Source organism: Kryptolebias marmoratus, linkage group LG6 (assembly GCF_001649575.2).
Source record: "Kryptolebias marmoratus isolate JLee-2015 linkage group LG6, ASM164957v2, whole genome shotgun sequence".
Classification (NCBI taxonomy): domain Eukaryota; kingdom Metazoa; phylum Chordata; class Actinopteri; order Cyprinodontiformes; family Rivulidae; genus Kryptolebias; species Kryptolebias marmoratus.
Window position 1 is genome coordinate 10589468 of NC_051435.1, and position 21063 is coordinate 10610530.

General features: G+C 41.3%; 1 protein-coding gene across 5 annotated transcripts in view; it reads left to right on the forward strand.

Moving 5' to 3' along the window:
- Window positions 1–21063, forward strand: part of LOC108240765 (plakophilin-4) — a 65005-nt gene that overhangs the window by 42018 nt on the left and 1924 nt on the right. For all 5 annotated transcript variants that reach the window (XM_037975977.1, XM_037975975.1, XM_037975976.1 and 2 more), the window contains 14 exons: window positions 4082–4252; window positions 6631–6841; window positions 7616–7748; window positions 8906–9119; window positions 14703–14886; window positions 15519–15636; window positions 16242–16433; window positions 16646–16819; window positions 17018–17168; window positions 18693–18885; window positions 19231–19315; window positions 19499–19616; window positions 19704–19844; window positions 20608–20672. In XM_037975977.1, the coding sequence (XP_037831905.1) occupies window positions 4082–4252; window positions 6631–6841; window positions 7616–7748; window positions 8906–9119; window positions 14703–14886; window positions 15519–15636; window positions 16242–16433; window positions 16646–16819; window positions 17018–17168; window positions 18693–18885; window positions 19231–19315; window positions 19499–19616; window positions 19704–19844; window positions 20608–20672 (2150 nt within the window). The remainder of the gene's footprint in view (window positions 1–4081; window positions 4253–6630; window positions 6842–7615; window positions 7749–8905; window positions 9120–14702; window positions 14887–15518; window positions 15637–16241; window positions 16434–16645; window positions 16820–17017; window positions 17169–18692; window positions 18886–19230; window positions 19316–19498; window positions 19617–19703; window positions 19845–20607; window positions 20673–21063) is intronic.

A 21063-nucleotide genomic window follows, 5' to 3' on the forward strand; every position in this document is an offset into this window, starting at 1 on the left:
TTTAGGAGTCAGGCTGCTGAAAGACAGAGATAAATGCATGAAGGTTCCTGTATTGGAGAGATGTTGCTCCTCTTACTCATTCACAGCTGTCCAAAAAGCCCCAGTTCTTGGGTCAAAAACAAGTGGCTAGCTCCAAGTATGGGTTCACCCAAGGTATTGAAATGTGTCTCCACATGTGTCCTGAGTGACTACTTTGTGATTGGATCTCAGTTACCCGCTCCAAATGCAAATAAACAGCAACTTCTGTCAATCAGCTGTCAACTGAGTAGCATATAGAACATTAGCAGATCTGCAGAGGTTTCTGTAAAGTCACAATTTGATTTACTGTTTAGAATATCATTATTTATGATCAAGTTTCTTATTCGCCTTAACTGGAATCACTCTACAAACATGTCAAAAAGCAAAATTATGTAACGGACACAATATGAGGCAAGGAGGCTAAAATGAAGTTTTTGTGATCTTCCAGAGCTCAACTTTACTGAAGGTTTTAGTCCCGTGTTTCAGATGGTCTTCATCTAACAACCTGTTGAAGGCTTAGTTTCTGTGGTTTGATTGATGCAAAGTAATATCAGAGTCATTAACAATCACACACCTTTATCTAGAGCCTTGCTAGTTTCAAGGAACGCCGTGTTAGGGTTTCATGTCTGTCTTCTTCACTTGCAATTAAGGCTCGGTTTGAACATCACCATAGTAATAAACAGAATTCATGTCATTTAGGTTCTGTTTGTCTTTTTAAGCTCTGATGTGGGTTAATTGCATCTTCTCCTAGTCTCAAACAGTACAGAATTGTGACTGAAACATCTGTTGTAATAATTATTGACCAGTAATAATTATAGTCAAGTGATCTTTTATGCATTTGTTATTCAGACAGAGCTGAATGTCTTTTCTTTCTAAAGGAATGTCAGAGGTCAGCGGCAGACTTATTTGCTGCGTTCATTTAAAAGCTTTACTCTCCTTGCCTTCAGAGTATTTTTTTGTCCTATTCACAAAGGAGGCCAACGTGTTTGTTTATTAATTCCTACCTTTTAAATCGTGACAGAACTCCCTCATTTAGCTGGTTCTGCTTGGTAGACCTGGTGGTTTTTTTACAGCCTGCACCGGAGCTCATGCTGTTGGAGAGGACCCAAGCGGCGTCTGTGGGCTCTCAATATGTGCAGTGAGCAGTAAGTTACCATATGTACTGTGGTCCACGGAGGTTCACAGCTCCATAAGCTTCACTGATGTGAAGTTTAGTACAAACAAACACAGGCATTTAGATCACTTTAATGAAGTTTATTTGGACTGAAATGGTTTCTAGTCACTCTCTTCTCTACATTTTATGGCACCCATTCCTTCAGCTTGGAATAACAGCCTTAAAGCCTAAAACATTTACACCATCTTCATAATTTAACAGTAGAAACATGCACAGTTTTGTGCCTCATAAGAAAAGGTTTATTTTGCTTCAACAGCATTTTCAGCTTTGAGCGCGATGAAACCAAGGAATGACTGCATCAGGGATTTTATTTTTAAAACTAGTTATCTGTACCCCTTTAACTCTTTTTTTGTGGTTTTTTAAAATCTTTTTTGTTAGCCATTTTAAAAAAATTCTTGAAATATAAATTCTTTCTATTTGAGACACTATTTATCCTCTCACTTGTCCTACAAGATTTTACAGCAGTTCTTTTTCAATTTGAATCTTTTATGGAACAAAAAATGACATTTTTTGTTTTCTAATACTGAATCTGAAATATAAATGTTTTATTACATAACATTTTTTTGCTATAATCATAGAATTGTGCTGGGACACAAGCATTCTTCTTTTATAAATGTGAATGAAGCAGCAAATAGCTGCACATAGTCAATTTTAATTAACCTACAGTACAAATTAAGGCATTATTTTAACAAATAAAACTCTTTACCTTTGTAAATCACATTAATGTTATTTTGTCATAAACCTTTTGAAATACATCTTTAAATGTTAAATATAAAAAGTAGTTCAAAAATACAAAAAAATGATTAGCAGACATAGTTTAAGACTTGAAAAATGCTGTATGAATGCAATTTATTTACATGTGAAATTTAACACAAGTCAAAGAGTATTTGTGTTAGCATTTTTTTTTTATTTTGCTTTTTTAACGGTTATGGAAATATCTGGGCTAACATGACTGTAAGTGATTTTATTAGTGCTTGTGTGACAGAATAATAACACTGTCTGAGATGTACAAAAGACCACATCTAATAATATCCTTTACTTCAGTGGTACAGATACGGTTTTCGTGTTTGCATTTGAGATTTTCTGATTTTGTTGGGTGTCACTCTTTTATGTCAAAGAATCCACCCAGGTAATGTTCCCGCCTCATTATGTGGTTTAACTCCTGCAACACTTTGGAATTATCTAAGTGTTTTTTTAGTTGAAGAACTTTGTTTTTTCTCCCAACTTGCTGCTGATTACTAAAGCTGTGAGCACTTCCTGCTATCTGTGATGGTTCATCCCTGATTAGTTTTACATTTTTTATTGATTCAGAGCTAACTTAATCAATGTCTCAGTTTTTTCCATTTGAAGCACTAGTTTTGTATTTTTGTCTGCCTCCATAAATAAAAGAAAAGAAGCCAACAATGCAGTACCACATCAGAGCAAGGAAACCTTTAGTGCAGGTTATAGATTTCTGCATTAAAATATTGCTGTCATTCTGTCAGACCCACCTCTCTACCACTGAACTGTGTGAAAATGTGTGCATGCAATTATGAATTCCTGTGTTTAAAAAATAAAACAGATGGCAGTAAAACACATAAAACCTAGATGCACTGATCAGCTAGATTGGATTTTCTTAATATGCAATTTCAGAAAACGCCTCTTAGACACACGCACAAAAACATCATCCATCCATTCTCTTTAGCTGAGTCTCAGGGAGCTGGTGCCTGTCTCCAGCCATCACTGTGTGAGAGGCGGGGTACACCCCGGACGGGTCGCAAGTCCATCACAGAGACACGTAGAGACAAACAACCGTTCAGACAGGGACAATTTGGAGTTACCAAATAACCTAACATTTATGTTTTTGTTCTGTGAGAGGAAATGGTAGTACCTGGGAGAACTCCACACTATTAGGCCAGAAGGCGAACCAGCGACCTGCTTGGTGTGAGGCAACAGTGCTGACCTCTCCTCCACAGTGCCGTCAAAAACACACATTAAAATTTACAGCTTAATATTTCTTCAAAAGCCTTAGCATGTTTTGACATTGGTCGGTTATGTTGATGTCAGGTTCCCTCATTGGTTCCCTGCAATGCTTATCTTGTATTTCTATATTTTAATTACTTTTTTTTGTTATCCTGTCCCAAAGTTATATTCCTAAGAATTATGTTCAACATTGCCTCATCCTTGGCTTAAAATGTTTACTTCCCTGTGAAGATAATTCTGCCAGGAACCAGTACATCGACAGTCATTGTGGCATTACTCTGTAAACGTCCAGGAAAATGTGTTCATACATTAAAAATAGAAATTATAAATTTTCTCAGCCTGAGTGGATTTACAACAATTCACCAGCTATTGACAGAAGAAGTGTAGTAAAACTCTTTAGATTAATGTCTGGAATTGAACAGCAGCATTGGATGGTGTGAAACATCAAGGTTTCTCCTTTTTGTGGCTGCGTTATATTGCTTTCTTGATTCTTTGTACCCATTAATATCATCATTCTGCTGATATTTTTGTTGGAGGTGTGTTTCTGCTGCATGGTAATGCAGTGTTGAGATTGGAAATGTCAAAACATGTATTCATGCAGCAGTGACATTAATTTTGATGACAAGGATGCATGTTGTTTAATGTGATTGATTGAGCAACAGACTTTAACTTTTAGCTTGTTGCAGATTGAATGGAAATTAAGTTAGTGGGGGGAAAAAAAAGAGTATAATACAATAAAATATTTATGATTTGAGCCAAAGATCTTCTATTTTTTTGTTTTCCTGTGTATCAGTAACAAGATGAAAGTCATTTACAGTCCCTGCACACACACACAGTGACAAAGAAGGTCTGAATCCTTCAACACTTCACACTGTTTGTGTACTCTGTGTCAAACTTCACAGCTTAACCCTTCTCCTGCATCCACAGGAATACGGAGCTCATATGCCAGTCAGCACAGCCAGCTCGGACAGGACGTGAGGTCAGCCATCTCCCCTGACCGCCACATTGCACCCATTTATGAAGATCGGACTTTCCAGGGTCCGTTGTATCGCAGCCCCAGCCACACCCAGCAGGGGACCCTCTACAGGAGCGCCTCAGGTATTCTTTCAGTGAAGATTCTTGTAAAGATAGTGGCCCACCGCTGATAACACCTAAGGCTCCCAAAAGCTCCAGGATGAGTCTGCAACCGTTAAACAGGAAGACTGACCAGCTAATAAGCAGTGGATTGAAATGGTCAAAGTTATTGATGAGTATATTTGGATATTTTATGAAAAAATGTATAGTATTTGAGCAAAGAAGGTCTTGAGTCTTTGTTCTTAAGCAGTTCATATAAATTAGGCTTCTTGTACATTTGCAGAATGTGTGCTCAGATAAACAACATAATTTTACAGAAAACTATTAATCCATGAATAATATTCTCCGTTGAACGTTTCTCTTTGTGCGGCGTACCCCAAACACTGTGGAGCCAGATTTTAATCTAACGTTTTGTCTTAGTTGTGAGTGTGACAGATCGGTCTCCTTTTTAATATATCCGCCAAAATCTCTGTTTGCTTTTTGCTTCCACCCTTTATTTTCTCCCTTCTTTGCTTTTAATGTCTCTGTATCTTCATGCCAGTCAGAAAGAGCTTGGATTTTTCCACTCCAGTCGCTTTGTTTAAACCAAACACATCTTTTTCCCATCAGGTGCAGATATTCTCTTTGACTTCAAATATCTCACAGTGTTTGCCATTTAATGAGAGTGCCCTTGACTCTGGTGTATTGTCCTCCTCGGGGGATCATCGTCTCCTAGCACTTTAGCTCCGTGTGTTATGACTTTCTCTTTTGCTTTTTGTTTTTGATTTCCGTCTCCTTTTTTTTTTCCACCCTCTTTTTTCCTGCCGCACGTTCCCTTCCTGTCTTCACTGACAGGCAGAAAAGGCAGAGACACGAGTTAATAGGCAGGTTCTGATATGTCATTCTACCTCAAAGGAATCCATTACCCATGTGTCACAGTGAGCTCTTGAAAAAGGACAAAGAGTCAGAGGACTTCTTGGTTCCCCGCATCCACTGCCTTCTCTCTACCGGCTCTCCTTATGTTTCCATTCTCATCTCATCATCTCTCCTCCCTAAGATACAGATGCTTTATTTCCACTGAGACACACACACTCACACACACATATTCCATTCAGCCTTCCACGTGGCACACCAAAGATCTGCTTGGACTGATAAGTTACTTGATAAAAGCTATTGATGCAGTGTAGAAGCCCCAAATAACAAGCTGCTGCATGTTTATGCCGCAGATATTGAGAAAAAGCTAGTGAGGTGTTCAATATAGATTTGTTGCATGAGCCGCTTCATTAATACAATCCAATCTGATCCTTTGTTTTTCTTTGTTATATTTTGACATATTCCCTTGGGTCATTTCCTCTTCATTGGTTTTCTATGCATCTTTGGTTGCTCCTGGAAGCGTACACTGCACTTCTTTGTGTAAGCTGGACCAAGATTTTTTTTTTTTTTCCAAAATGAAGTATACCAATTATTTGCTGAAAAGGTGACGAATGGGATCCAAAAAGTTCTGCTAACGTTGCAAAGCTCCACTGTGTTGCTTGTAATTTGTCTTCCAGTGTCTGTGTGCGGTTGTATTTTGGGGAGATGGCCGCATTGTGGGTTTGAGCTGCTGCCCGACATAGAAGTGCACCGATGCGAGAAATTGTGTTTTTGGAGTCGTGCCACAAGTTGACGTCTTGGTTCGCGGTAGGCGGCAGTTTGAGCCCGCTCATGCCCAGTTCTTTCGGATTGCTGATAAAAATCTGGCCAGCATGGCAGGTCATGCTGGCAGGGATCACATGGCTTCGGTCGGAAGGAGGGCTGAATCTTACCAGCTTGTTTATGCAGTTTTGTTTGTGACACATTGTGCCTAAAACCAGGCTATATTATATGATCACACAAGCAATGAGTGAAGCAAAATGGAGCTGGTCTTTATGTGCTTTTTGCTTTTTGATGCTTTCTCGATCCTGACCATTTTGGATCTGAATTTCTCAATTTTGTTAGCTGTGTTTGGCAAGATTAGTATAAGAATGCAGAGCTGTAAAGGATCACGAGGCGATGAAGAAAGAATTTGCAGCTCATCAAGCAGGTTGGGTCCTCCTGTGCTCTCTGAACACCAACAGAACCCCCTCTGGCTACAAGCAATCTTGTAAAAGCAAAACGACAAGTAAAGAAGTCTTTGAAGGATAATGGCTCTCTGCTTTCTGCAACCACAGGAGCTTTTGTTTTATCCTCGTCATTAATTGGTTCCAGGCTTGAGCGTTTGCAGAGTCTGCCGGAGCAGCAGCATGTATGTATTTTCAGCTTTGTGTAAACTTCTGAGTTAACAAAAGCTCCGAGTTCAACTGGAAAAGGTTTGCTAATCTTTGCCTGCATTGCTTCGTCTTCTCGCAGGGGTTTTTATTTGTTTGTTTGTTTGTTTGTTTAATCTGTGAGTGGTTGTTTTTCAGGTGTGGGAAGCCTGAAGAGGACATCCAGCCAGCGTAGTGCCATGACTTACCAAAGAAACAACTATGCTCTCAACACAGCAGCCACCTACGCTGATCCGTACCGCACGGCACAGTACAGGCCCCCCGAGGTGACCTACGCTCGCCAGCCTCTCCTTATGGATGACGATGCCACCCGGTCTCCTTCTATAGACAGCATTCAGAAAGACCCCAGGTGATTACCGTCACGTTCCAGTGTTAAGCTGTGTTATTGTAACCACTAGATCTACCCTTTGGTTAGTAACCAATATCGTTTAGCACATCGCAGTCGCTCAGGGAGACTACATGTGCTTACAAGGCAGCCCTTGTTCTGCTGGGTCAACAGCAGTGTCTTCTTACTGTTCAAACAGAGTCTCCTGAATAGCTACACAGGGCTGTGGTGATTAAGCTGGCTCAACGATGCCTGGCTATTTAACAATAGGTTCTCACATGCACTGAAGTGCTGCGTCTGCTTTTATTGTGCAGCAATGTGGATTAACACATGCAGTAAAACCGTGCACGTTGGAGATTCTGTTCATACTTGTAGAAGTCGTTGTGCTGTTTACTCAAAGGAAACAAGAGCAACCTCTGGGATTCCGGTCTGTTCAGAAAGTGAATTTTTAGAATATTTGATTTTTGTCCCTGAGTGAGTAAAGAGAAGAGTAAATGACTGTACAAACTTGCAAAACGATGTATAACAAATTTTCTACAGTATACAAGGTGCTTCAGGAGTTAATGTGCATCTTTTCAGATGGAGTGCATTCTCCGCTTCTTCCTTAAAGTACTTTATACAGAAAAACAATTCAAGTGTAACAAAAGTGGGCTGTTTCATGCTGTCGAACCGGACGTGAACGCAATTTCCTGGGTTTTATCAGTTTGCCCCGAGGTGCAGAATAGCTTTGCGAGCGGAGAAGGTGCTTGTTGTTTTTGTTGCCATGCTGATGCCTTTTCACCCCACCTGCACTTTCAGAGAGTTCGCTTGGCGTGACCCGGAGCTTGGAGAGGTAATCCAGATGCTCCAGCATCACTTCCCCTCGGTCCAGGCCAACGCAGCTGCCTACCTGCAGCACCTGTGTTTTGGTGATAATCGAGTTAAGAGTGAGGTAGGTGTTGTACCGCTGAGCCCTCAGAGTGTCTCATTACAGTCAATCCACCTTAATTTTTATCTGTTAGTTGCATCCAGTTTAGTTACGTTTAAAGAGTATCCACAGTTAATTGTAACAGGGAAGGTCTATTTTTTATTTACTCATCTCTTACAAAAATACAACTACATTAATAAAGAAAAACTTCAACATGGCTTTTTTATAATAAAAAATAAATAAGATAAAGGTGATCAAGCTTCAAAGATTTCCTATAGAACCTTAGTTAGTAACGGTGCATCCATAGTCCTCTTTTGCAGAAAGAGAATATTTGTAGCATTACAGCTTCATTTTTATGCTAATATATTGATTTCTAATCTTCATACTAATCCTACTATCTCTTCTGCATTCTTTTACTGAGTTTCTGTGATTTAAACTAATAAAACTATGACCCGATCTGTGCAAAAAAAAAAAAATAAGCCACATCAGAAATTGTTTGTCATTTGTTCATTTTGATTCAAATGAGGTTGTCTGAGATATTTATTTTAATTTGTTTTTAGGTTTGTAAACTCAACAGTTTTCAGACATAAAATCTGCTCCCGTTGTACAAGCAGATACACAAACTCACTTTCTCATGACTTGTGCATTTTTATAAGCCAGCGAGAATCCTACAGCCATAGAAACTAAATGAACCCACACAGGCATCAGTTATTGTTGTAGATTTATTTTCTTATGAATATTAAAGGTCGGTCTTATTTTTGAGCAGTGTGCATTTTTGCGGAAGAGGTTACATTTTGATTGAAAGACGCAGAAAGCGGAATGAGGTGTGTTTTATGAAGAATGTATTCAGTTTTCTTAGATGTCAAATGTCAGTATATCACTTGAATGAATAATGTTACGCTATGGAAAACCCAAAGGTTTGTTTTTATGAAAATATTTCAGGAAAAAAAACATTTTGTTTTTTTTTTCTTTTGCCTCCCACTTTTTTCGGTTACGGCTCTTTCCGTTGCCTTAGATTAGCATTACATTTGCAGATAATTTATGTTCCGTATGAATAAATTCGAGCTGTGTGGAATATCTTATCACATGAATAAATTCATGACTTCATTCTCCTCAACATACAAATTAAAAGAACAATATAAATCTTTAAATTTGTGCGTGATCTCATTCTTCATCGCCAGGTGGGTCGACTGGGGGGAATTAAACACCTGGTGGACCTGCTCGACCACAAAATTGTTGAAGTCCAAAGGAACTCCTGTGGGGCTTTGAGGAACCTCGTTTATGGCAAAGCCATGGACGACAACAAGGTCGCTGTTCGAAACGCGGGAGGTATCCCAGCGCTGCTCCGCCTGCTGAGAAAGACTGTCGACGCAGAAGTCCGGGAGCTCGTTACAGGTCAGTCAGCATGTGTGGAGGAGGCGTGCGTTTGTGGAAAGTGAATCCCAAAATAATTTACAGAAAAAAATCTGTCGTCATGCATCTGTTTATTGTTTTGATTTATTTTATTATTTTCACATTAGGGTTGCAAATACATACAAATTTCAAACCAGTCATCAATCAAACAACCAGCGATTCTCAGTATATTTGCAGATGTGTGTGTTCCAGCAGTCTGGAATTAAAAGGTCACCTATTTTAGTATTTGCAACCTGTCCAAGGTGTACTCCGCCTCTCGCACAATGACTGCTGGAGGTGGGCCAACAGAAAAGCAGGTAAAGAAAATAAATGGATGGACCTTTTTCGGTTGCACTTCTTTTAAATTCGACAAAATGAACCAGAAAGAGAATCTGAGGTGAAAAACTGACCATGAGGCTGTTAACCCCACACATCTATTTTCCTGCGTGTAGCAACAAGTGGTTCTTTTCCTATAAGTAAACACTTTGAACTACACTGGACAGGTTATATATCGAGCTGAATTTCTTTATAGCATAAATAAAATAATATCCTGTAATGACTTATTTTTTTCCCTGCCTATAAAGTTTCTTTGTGTTATATTATTATCAAGCGTTACCAGATTTGTTTTCCCTCAGTCTTTAATGATAATACAATCATTTTTAATGCTACCATAGTTCAGCAGTATTGTCCTTTAGTTTGGTGCTGCATATTAGTTAACTATTAATTATGCTTAGATGAGATCTAAATTAAGATATTTAGAGTCAGCATCTTAACCAACTCCACATTACGGATCTGTTTAAGATTTTTATGGCACTTTTAACTGAGTGAATGTCTTTACTTAAGTTGTTGCCAATGTACAATAAATTGCACAGGATTTATATCATTTTTCATTAGGGATGCTGTGTATTTTACTCCTTTCATGTCTGTAAACAACTGGCTTCCTGTCCCCGCCCCTCTGCATTGAGCCGTGTGCAGCTCAGTTGTGTCCGTGTGTTGTTTAAGCCCTGCAAATCGGATATAAATCCATGTTGTTTTGGATCAGGGTGGAGCACTTCTGAATTAAGCAAGCCAAGACATTTGGCTTCCAGGTGGCTGAGTCAGCTGTTTGCGCTGGACTCCTGCCTTGTTTATAACGTGGTCTCAGGTTACAGTCTAGTAGTCCCCTGGGGGGAGAACAATACAGTCAGAGCATGAGCACAGTAATTCTGTATTAACTGGGAGGAGATTGTTTTTAGCTTGCTCGATCAGTCAAGTGTTTATTTACTCAGCCTAACAAACACCAATGGAGGAAATAATCAGCAATTTTTAGGGAGCACAAACATAATTTGTTTTTGCTCACAGTTGTGTTTATCTAAATCACACAGGAATCTAAAATCTCTAAAGTGTTTTTTCATGCCATTCTTTCTAACTCAAAAGAGTTTACACGCATTTGTTTCCCCCAACTAGAAAGAGGAAGTGTAGATGTGAGCTCTGTTTAAGTTTTCTCCTCTCATCCTCTCCTCAGAAAGGCTCCTGTAGTTAATTGGTGGTTCAGACCCCAGGACGGGCAGCAGTTTGAAAAGGTCAACAGTGCTGCATCACCTTCCATTAATTACAGCTGATGAGAATCCATGTGAAGAGCTTTCAGGGGTGTTCCACAGAGCAGACACAAGTCATTCACTTTTCCACGGCTCCTTCCCACTTATAGAGCAACATTTAAGAGTTGGAGTTTTAATTATAAGCTCTCCTGAGCATCAAAAAGCAGCTTTGGAGCCTAACAGTTGTACAAAGTCTGTTGGATCTATATGGCTCCTTCTCAGCTCCCCCCGGGGGGTCCTGGTGTCATTTTCAGGACTATCTGTGAGGAAAGGCCACCCTTGCTTGAGGTCGAGGGTCGTGTTGTGTGTCGTACCGGTGCAGCCTCATTGCCTGAACTTTCTTGTTTTCCAGCAGCTGCTCTGTCCACAAACTACCCTTCAGATCAAAAAGGCCAAGCTCTCTGTTCTTTCTTTAGCTCCCTCGCACATTCTCAAAGGTGTTAGATTTTATGTGTCGTCTCTTATCTTGGATTGATTTTACTGAGCAGACTCGGCTTCTGCCTAATCATGGTTTGATCCAATCCAAGTGTCAGAAACAAAGTTTGTAGTTTACGCAGAGATCATCGAAGTCACATCTGCACACTTGACTTAGTCTCAACGGATTGTCTTTTCCCCGAGAATAAAAAATGAAAAACTTAAATGAAAGCTGAAATGCATTTGATCCAGCATAAGTCCAGGTGTAGCTATGAGCTGTATTGCACTGACTTCAGTTCCATGAAAGAGAAAATGAGAAACGCCTACTACTCTTAAAATGCAGCAGTGACAGTTATCTAGTTCAGCTGCCTAAATTTAAAAGGTTAATAAACTGGGCAGGTTTTGGGCTATCTGCACCATTACAGACTGACCCGAAGGAGTGACCCTGTTATGCCTTCACCAGGCAAAGTTTGAAGACAAAGATTGTCTTTAAAGAGATTTTGCACATTGAGGCAATCAGCCGTGGCGCTCGTCTTTCTGAAAGTTGTATCCAGGATGTGCTCAGTCTCATGAAAACACAGAAACTATGAAGAAAGCTTTGTCATCAACAATGGAAAAATGCACTGTAAGGTGACTATTACACTTGGTTCCAGGCACACACACACACACACACAGAAACTATGGCTCCCATGTGGAAACGTACATGTTTCTAATATAGTTCCACAATGGATGACCTCGTTCTGGTTGACTGACACTTACAGAAGGATGCATGCATCACAGTGAATCAGTCAGAGGACAAGTCTGTGCATTCAGGACAAATTAAGGGTGCAAAGTCGTTTACACCTGCACACACCCCACTGAATTGTGTACTCACACAGAGTAAGATCCAGGTAAGGCTACGCTGGAGAAATTCCAGCTTGTCATTTGCCTACTTACTAATAAAACACAACAACCTACAAATGTAGCTTTTAAATGTTGTGACTAAGAGTTCACACAAAACTCCGAGGCAGACGCATGTCATCACTGACGCACTTTGCAAGGAGGAAGAACCTCAGCGAGGCTTTTTAATCTGGTCTTGTACGCATTTGCGCTGCAGCCAGCATGTTTTGTTACAAAGGCCAGTAAAAAAGAAAAAAAAAATCCTAAGGTAACCCAGGGTTGAACCTGAGGAGAAAATTGCACAAGTGGCAGAAATAGATTTACTGCATTCAAAGTCCTGATGTGGAAAAGTGGATTCAAACACAATCCAAGCCTAGGGGAGAATGATTAGCTATAGACACCTAATGACATCCAAATCGGCGTTTTTTTTTTTACACATCGGTTGCACCTTATCAATGTCCCTGTTGAGCTTCCTCTGTTGTAATTCACGCAGATGAAACAGAGGCAGCTTAGTGCGTCTGCAAGCAGCGGGCCGACAGCAGAGCCAGATGGGTGACAGCGGAGTCATTGTCATGATGTTTATGTGCACAATAGAGCGGTGGGTGGCACTTGCTTTGTGACTACTTGTGTTGACTGTTAAGAGATGCACCTACCTTTTGTGTTTTCACATGACAACAATGTGCAACAAAGCTGTGGCACCGATGCTTTTAGAGGACTGTCATACAAAGTCAGTCCTTTCTGCCTCGCCACTTTCTTTTTATCGATTTTTTTTTTCCTTTATCCCTCCAATCTCTCTTTATCACATCAAAATCTCAGGACCTGTTACAACTAACCTACATAGCATCAGAATAAATCTCCATATATTTATGAATTTAGATCCTGTTCTTCTTTTTTTTTCCCCTCCAGTTTATTATTAAAGCTCTCTGTCTGCTTTGCTTCTCGCCGTATCAGCTAATGATGTCATGACTTTGTTTTGGGGTGTTTAAAGGTCAAGCAAAAGCACAAAGAAGAGGCCACAGAGCAAAAAAAAAAAACCAAAGTAAATAAAATTTAGGCTAATATGTCTACACCCAGAGACAAACACACACAGACACAGGTTTGGTCCATCCTACTGACAGATATGACTTATGGGTATTGCTCCTGGTGTTGCACCACTGACAGGGCTGTCAGTCACACCTCAGTAATTCCTGCGGCTGATTTCTCCAGCATGCTGCCTCTGCAGGACCAATCTGATATCCTACAGAGAACATTCATTTCTACAAATTGCTGTTAGAGTGGGTGTGGAGGAAGGGGCTGTGGATTGAGCAGATTGTGGCGTTAAAGGGGTCGAAGTTGGTCAGCGGGGATGGGAGGTTTATCCCTGTTTTAATGGTCCTGTTTGAAGACACCTCCTTTTGTGTTGTCTGGGGAAAAAAAAGGCAAACCGGAATGTGTTTGTGTGGCGGGAGAAATGTTATTACTTTCTGTGCCACTGGCTCAAGATGGCAGCTCACCGGGCGCTTGGCTTTTTGCATCTACTCACACCGCTGACAGGCTCCGATATGAAGCACATGCTGCACATTTAAAAGTCAGCTATACATTATTCATAGCTTTTTTTTTCTTGGTTTTTTGTCACAATATTAAGTTAAGTAATAACAGCTCATGTCAGGAGTTAATAAATATTGAAGCATTTAAGGATGATGAAAATGAGCTTTGCTGATTAAATGACTTGCAGAAGTGGAGACACTGTGTCTGTAGCATAAATTTCTGCGAAGCTTTGTGCCAAAAGTGTCTGAATTAGGCCCCTGGGTCCTATTATAGACTTTTATCGTCTCGATTGCTTCAAATTGAGTGAGAGTATAATGTTCTGAGAGAAAATAAATATATCATTTGGGAAAGTGAAAATCTGAGAGGCTTTTGGTTTATTTTGCTCAAACAGTGAGACGTACGTCTGTATATAATGCGTCTGAAAGTTGAGTTCATCGTAAAAACAGGCCCAGGGCTGCGGGCCACGTGCTGTTTTCTGCACAAACCAAACTGAAGAAGCTGTGGGACAAAAACGGCCCAGAGTTGGATTGCTGGCACTCGTGCACTCTTGAAGTTTTATAATGACAAGTTTCCAGTATTGGCTGCGTGTTTACTCCTGACAGTTTACAGCATATCCGAGCCGGTGCAGCTTTCTCCTCCTGCAAGGTTACAGTCGCCCTGCAGAAGTCGGCTTGTGCCTCAGCATAAGCCTTGCAGCAAGAGCCGTCTAATTAGAAGAACATGTTACATGCTGGGTAATCCTCGACAGATGCAGCATCAAAGGCTGTCAGGACTGTACATGATTATCAGTGGTTACCGAAAGTATATTTGAACAGAGGGAAATAATGGCGTGATTTCTAGAGACTGTGCTGAATTTATATTTCATTTCAAATGGCTAAGCCATGTGGATCTCTGTCTCATCCTCTTTTTTTTTCATTTCAAGTAGTAATCTGTGCTTCTAGGATATCCACCGCAGATGAAATTTGATGGAAACCTCTGATGTCTTGATAATAGAGCTGTGGTTTCACTCTGAAGACTATTTTTCTCCCATGCCCTTTGTCTGAATATCTGCCTGTTTGTTTGCATTTGTTCCTCCACATACACCGAGCCCTTTGCTGGTAGTCTCCCCCCCTCTCATAGGATGCTTTTACTGCACATGACAGCTGACATAACAAGAGGTTTGTGTGCTTGTGTGTGTCTGCCTCCTCAGGTGTGCTGTGGAACCTTTCGTCGTGCGACGCAGTCAAGATGACAATCATCCGGGACGCCTTATCGACTCTGACCAACACTGTGATCATCCCTCACTCTGGATGGAGCAGCTCCACCTTCGACGACGACCACAAGCTGAAGTTCCACTCCTCCCTTGTGCTGAGAAACACAACGGGCTGTCTGAGGTAAACCACCTGATGCTCACACTGGACACTAGCACCCCTCTGTGGACATTTGGTGGCATTACATCTAATCAAGGATGAGCTCATTCTGCATCTCCTCTAAATTGTTATATTATTGTTGTCTTTGGAGAAAATATTAATAAAACTGAGTTGACTCATCACAGCCACGTGAAACAGAATCAGAATGAAGTATATTTCTGGGGATGTAGCTACAACTATTGCCTGTCTTGTCTGTTTTAAAGCCATTCCTGTTTCAAAGTCTATTACAGTCAAAGACGATGTAATAATCGCAGCTTTTCTCCTTTGGCTTCTTGCTTTGAAGACATTGTTCGGAGCTCAGACTTTAATTAGAGACAGTTAGCTGAGCTGAGTGTGTATGTGTGTGCATCTCTTTGTATGCTGGTGTAGCTAATGGTTTCTTATTTACCCAGTAAAATACCAGAGTTGCTTGAGTCAGACCAAACAAACACACCTCATACATTAAAGATGGTGTCTGGGAATGACAAAGCCCACATGACGCTTTCAAGTGAGACGCACACAGAGCTGTCACTTTGTGTGTTTGCCCGTGCACGTTTGTTTGTTGAGCAAAGCCGGCTAACTGAATTTCTGTGTGTGTGGGGTTTTTTTTTTGAAAGGAACCTGAGTTCAGCCGGCGAGGAGGCCAGGAAACAAATGCGTACTTGTGAGGGCCTGGTTGACTCACTTCTCTACGTCATCAAAGCCTGTGTAAGCACCTCTGACTTCGACAGCAAGGTACGCCACACAAAGCCCCCTGTCCGCCCATACACACAGAAGCACACACACTTAGCCAAGAGGAGAATATGCAGCCACACGATAAGAGACTTGAAGAAAATAATCCTGCTTACCCTGTTTGAATCATTTTATTGCCTGTGACTAAATGAGTCTCTCAGCAGTTCGAAGCAACTGTTTCATGTGCTCTTTTTCAAAGCACAAGCCATACACACACAACTGTAGACCTTTAGAATCAGAAGTTAGCCATCATCATGCTCTACAGTATTGTTACGATTTTCGGCACATAAATCTTTGCTTTGTCAATCACAGGTTTTATTAATTGATGTCCTATAAAGCAAACTCATACAGAAATCATGCAGCGTCGATTTAAACTCATTGTGTTCTGGCTCAAATATTTTTTTCTAATCAGAGACCCTCAGAATCCATATTTAATTGAAATATTGTAACCACCCAGTTAGCAGCAAGCCTGCATCCTACACACTGGCTGAAGATAGCAGGCTGCCCAAAATTAATTATTGCTTTTGTTATGGTGATTTTGAAAGCCCGTGCTATTAGTGCCCACTCTGAAGCTCTTTTTTTCTCCCCCTTCTTCTTGTGCCTGCCAGATTGTGGAGAATTGCATTTGCACTCTAAGGAACCTTTCATATCGTCTGGAGCTGGAGATGATGCCATCTCGACTGATGGGTGGGCACGAGCTGGACGGCTTCCTGGGCAGAGAGTCGCCCAGTAAAGAGGTGGACTCCAGCTGCTGGGGTAGAAAGAAAAAGAAGAAGAAAAACAGCTTGCAGGAAGACTCGGTAGGTGCTGTGGGTTTTTAAACAGTAATAATAAAACTGGAAACCCATTATATTATGTTTATTATGTCAAAATGAACATATCTTTCAGAAGAAAACATCTCTATATGCAACTAACTTCACACAGCCTGTTTATGCTACATAATTTACATTAATTTGTTTATATAAAAGGGTCTCCAAAGTCCAGCCTGAGTAAAACCTAGCTGTTTTTTCAGTGGGATGGTGTGGGGCCCATCCCAGGCTTCTCCAAGTCTCCCAAGGGGGCAGAGATGCTGTGGCACCCCTCAGTGGTTAAGCCTTACTTGACTCTGCTGGCTGAGAGCTCCAATCCTGCCACTCTGGAGGGTTCAGCTGGCTCCCTTCAGAACCTGTCAGCTGGCAACTGGAAGGTACAATACAAACAGACTGTTAAATATGAATCCTCAAAAACAGTGCATCTGTTTAATTGGTGTAAAAGCTCTCGTGTCTGTCAAAGCTGATGTCAGTTTCACAACCGAAATTACTTTTTATTATGCACATCTCAAGGCCAGCAATTTTCTTCTGTGACAAGCTTTTATTTTTAGTTAGAGTGCCTTTTATGTGTACAGTTTGCAGCATACATTCGTGCCGCAGTCCGTAAAGAGAAAGGACTGCCCATCCTGGTGGAACTGCTGCGGATGGACAACGACAGGGTGGTGTGTTCGGTCGCCACCGCTCTGAGAAACATGGCGTTGGACATCAGGAACAAGGAGCTCATAGGTCAGGAGTTCCACTCTCTTAAGATGTACATCTCATCCTGTAATGGCACCGTTTAACTGAATAAACTCTTTATGAAGACTGTTCAGGTTAATGAGCGTGCTCGGCTTGTGGTAAAGTCAGAGGCCATGTTGTGAATGTGTCTGACCTGGTCGAATAGACAAACAGTTTAAAACATCCACATATTGTGCTGATATTAATAATGTAGTCTGAGGTTTACATGCATTTGTTGTGAACGTTATCCAGAGTGTTCTTGCAGTTTGTCAGGATTCCGTTATTTCTTGTAAGAGATTATGATCAGCTACAAATGGCAGTGTCTCAGTTCCATTAACAACAATAAGTACAATACAGTTTAATGCAGAGCTGAGATTCACACACTAAATCTTTTAGAGTGACAACTCATTTCAAGGTGTAAACTTAATTTAATGTTAAAGCCTCGTTGGCCTCAGGGGAAACTCAAAACTAACACCCTAAGCTTTGTTTTTGTCACAAACCACAAGTTGGAAGGTGCTCCACGTCCTACATCACTTTAAACGAAGTGATAAACAGCGTTATAGAATAAGAAAGAAACGTCTCAAATTCTTCATCTTAACCTCAGAACAGCTGAAACTTTTTTGTGTGTTAACAGAGCAATGACTCCACATGCAAATAACAGCTGATCATAAACTGAGATTGAGCAAGAGATGTAAACAAACAAAAACGAACGTGAGCGTGAAAAGTTTTGTTTGTGCCTGAAGATCAATAAATCAGCTAATTCTGCAAAATAGAGTTGTATATTTACCCTGAAGTTGTTTGTTTACATTTTCAACTCAAAATGTCAGGCCAAGGTGCAGTTCTCTGTAGAACATTCAAGCAAAGATTATATGACTAAATTCATGTTTTGTAGGGTTTTTTTTGCAGTAGGTGTACTCTTTCTTTCCTTTTTTACTATTAAAGATTAATGTTTACAGTTATGGCGCCACAAAAAAATAACAGTTAAAGCGTATGTAAACTTCAAAAAATCTGCACACTTGTCTTCGACATGGCTGTTTTTTTAAAGAGTCTTTGTACTGGCTCTAAGAATAATAATTTAGTTTTTAGTCACACAGCTAATGCCTGGAAGCAGAGGGAAACGTGGTTTTAGAGGTTGTTTAAGGTGCTTTAAGAGAGGTGTGTGTTTGACTTGCTAGTATTCAGCCTCTTCAGCTGCAGCACAGAAGGAGACACGGGTGAAGCAGTTCTTTTTCATGCATACACTTAAAATGCCCTTACAGTGTCATTTCATTCTGCTTGAGCCTGCAGCGTAGTGGGCAGTTTTTTAATGTATCATTCCTAATGTCGAAGCCCCATCATGGCTGCTGAGGTCAATGTGGAATACATTTACATAGAAATTATACAACGCAGGAAGCAACGCCCCATATTCTTGTACGTGCAGCGACTTTCCCCTCTTTCTTTTCGTGCCTGAGCTCCTTCCCATAAACCTGCAGCACAGCACGTCACTTTGCGTTAGCCGCGTGTCTCACATCACCTTCCCTCCCTCCCCCACAGGGAAGTACGCTATGAGGGACCTGGTAAACCGTCTCCCCGGAGGAAACACCTCCCTGCTGTCGGACGAGACGGTGGCAGCCATCTGTTGCACCCTGCACGAGGTCACCAGCAAAAACATGGAAAACGCGAAAGCCCTGGCCGACACGGGTGGGATCGAGAAGCTGGTTAACATCACCAAGGGCAGAGGAGACAGGTGTGCTACAGGAGCGTGTAGTTGTTGAAACACGTCTTTATTAATTATTTCTTTTATTGCCTTGGACAATGAGCAGCGGTTTAGTCATACATATATTTGAATGCTTAAAGAAGAAGATATTATAGCCACTGGGAAGGTGTTTCTGTGTCCCTGTGGAATGATGGGACAGCAGCTATTTCTAGCTTGCTGTACATTCAGTAACATTCCAGGTTAAAACAGACCGAGGAAACCCTCCTCCATCAATCCCACTGTCCTGCACTGTGCAGAGTGTAAAGTTAAATCAGGTTGGCGTGGTTCAGGAGGACTCAGAAATGGATGTTAAGGAGGTTTTTGACTGTTTTTCAGATACTCAATGAAGGTGGTGAAGGCAGCAGCTCAGGTGCTGAACACACTGTGGCAGTACAGGGACCTGCGTACCATCTATAAAAAGGTTTGTTCAGTGTGGAGGATGCTAATATGTGGGATGGACAACATGTTTTCAGTCCAAGGAGTGTGAACCTGTTTTATATGACACATATGAGCTGTGACTTTAATAATGAGATGGCTTTAGTAACATCCAGCCTTGTTTAGTTACTCAGACGGCCACTGTTTCTTTTCTGTGCTGCCTTCACAGGACGGGTGGAACCAAAACCATTTCATCACCCCAGTGTCAACACTTGAGAGGGACAGGTTCAAGTCCCAGCCCACCCTGCCCACCAGCACCATTCAGATGTCTCCGGTCAGCCACCCCGGTACGTTCCGTCAGACACTGGTTATTGAAATGGACCTCTGAGTTTAAGTCTGAACTTTATTATTATTATTCTTTTTTCCCCCCACAGCCACCAGTGCCACGTCCTCTCCTGCAATGCTGGGCATCAAAGAGCATAGAGACACCATCAGAGACTACCAGAGACCTCAGTCAACTATGCAATTTTATAATTACCAAGGAGATGGCAGTATTCATAGAAAACAGTATACAGGTACTCATCTGGAAGCCAGGGAACTTTCTAAAAACCTCATTTGAATCGCACTCGTTATTTGCACCAGACCGGGGGAGCTGACTTTCCTCGTGCTCCAATCAGATCCCAGTCTCCTTCCCCAACTAAGACAGTCTACTCTCATGATTTCCTCTAACAGCCCTAGGACAGAGAGCCAGTTAACTCAGACCACTTCAGAGCTGTTTTTTTTTTTTTCCTGCTGTAGTTGGTCTGTACAGTTTTAAAGTGGACTGAGAGCGGGCCCTTCACAATGGTGCCATTAACAGCAGGTTCAAGACTCGGCTCACAGATGGGCAGTGAGTGGGTACCCAGACAGACTGCAGCCAGACGAGTGCCCTCGCCAGCCGACGCTGGTTGGTGGGAGCAGGGGGGTGGCGCGGGCAGAATAAACAAACCGAGCTGCAGCATCAACAATTCATGCCTTACATGTGGAAGTGGAAATTGAGTTTCTGGAATCCACCGGTTTGATAAAGTGCCAATGAAAATACCCATCCCGTGGGTTATATAAACAACAGAGCAGCTGGGGCACAGCTCTATTATTTTGTGTTATTTCTCGCCAGCAAAGCCCCGGCACTCCTTGATCCTGCTTTATCTAAATACAGACATTTGCCCTTTGGGGATGTGCAGACTGTGTTTTTTTTTTTTTTTCCTTTTTCCACTGATATGAAATGAGGTGTTTTTGCATTAAGTCTCGCAATTTGATTCACAGTGACGCTCAGGTTCTTCTTTTTTCTATCTTGTTCAGGGTCTGGCAAACCGTCTCCGTATTACTACTCATCACCCACGAGGGAGGAGCCCAGAAGAACACAGGTGAATCTAAAAACTCTGCTCGTACCTCACAGCCTACAACGATTTAACCTTGCACAGGTAGCAGGGGGAGAATATTCTACGTTTGTACGCACAATTTAGGTTACTGAGCTGAAATGTTTTTTACAGAAGTACAAAGATCTAGTTAGAGATTCCTCCTTTTTATGTTCTGAAGCTTGTGAGGATGATGAGCTCTTCTACCTCACTTGACCAAGACAAAGAGTCTGGCTCTTATTCCTCTGGCATTGCTGGGACAAACCCAGCTCATCAGCTATTGTATGAGCGAGAGTGAGCTTGACTGCTGGGATTGGGATGTTCAGAGTGTTATATTCTCAGAGAAGAAATACACCAGTACATTATTTTGTATGAGAAAGAGAGGAAATTTATTGCTTTA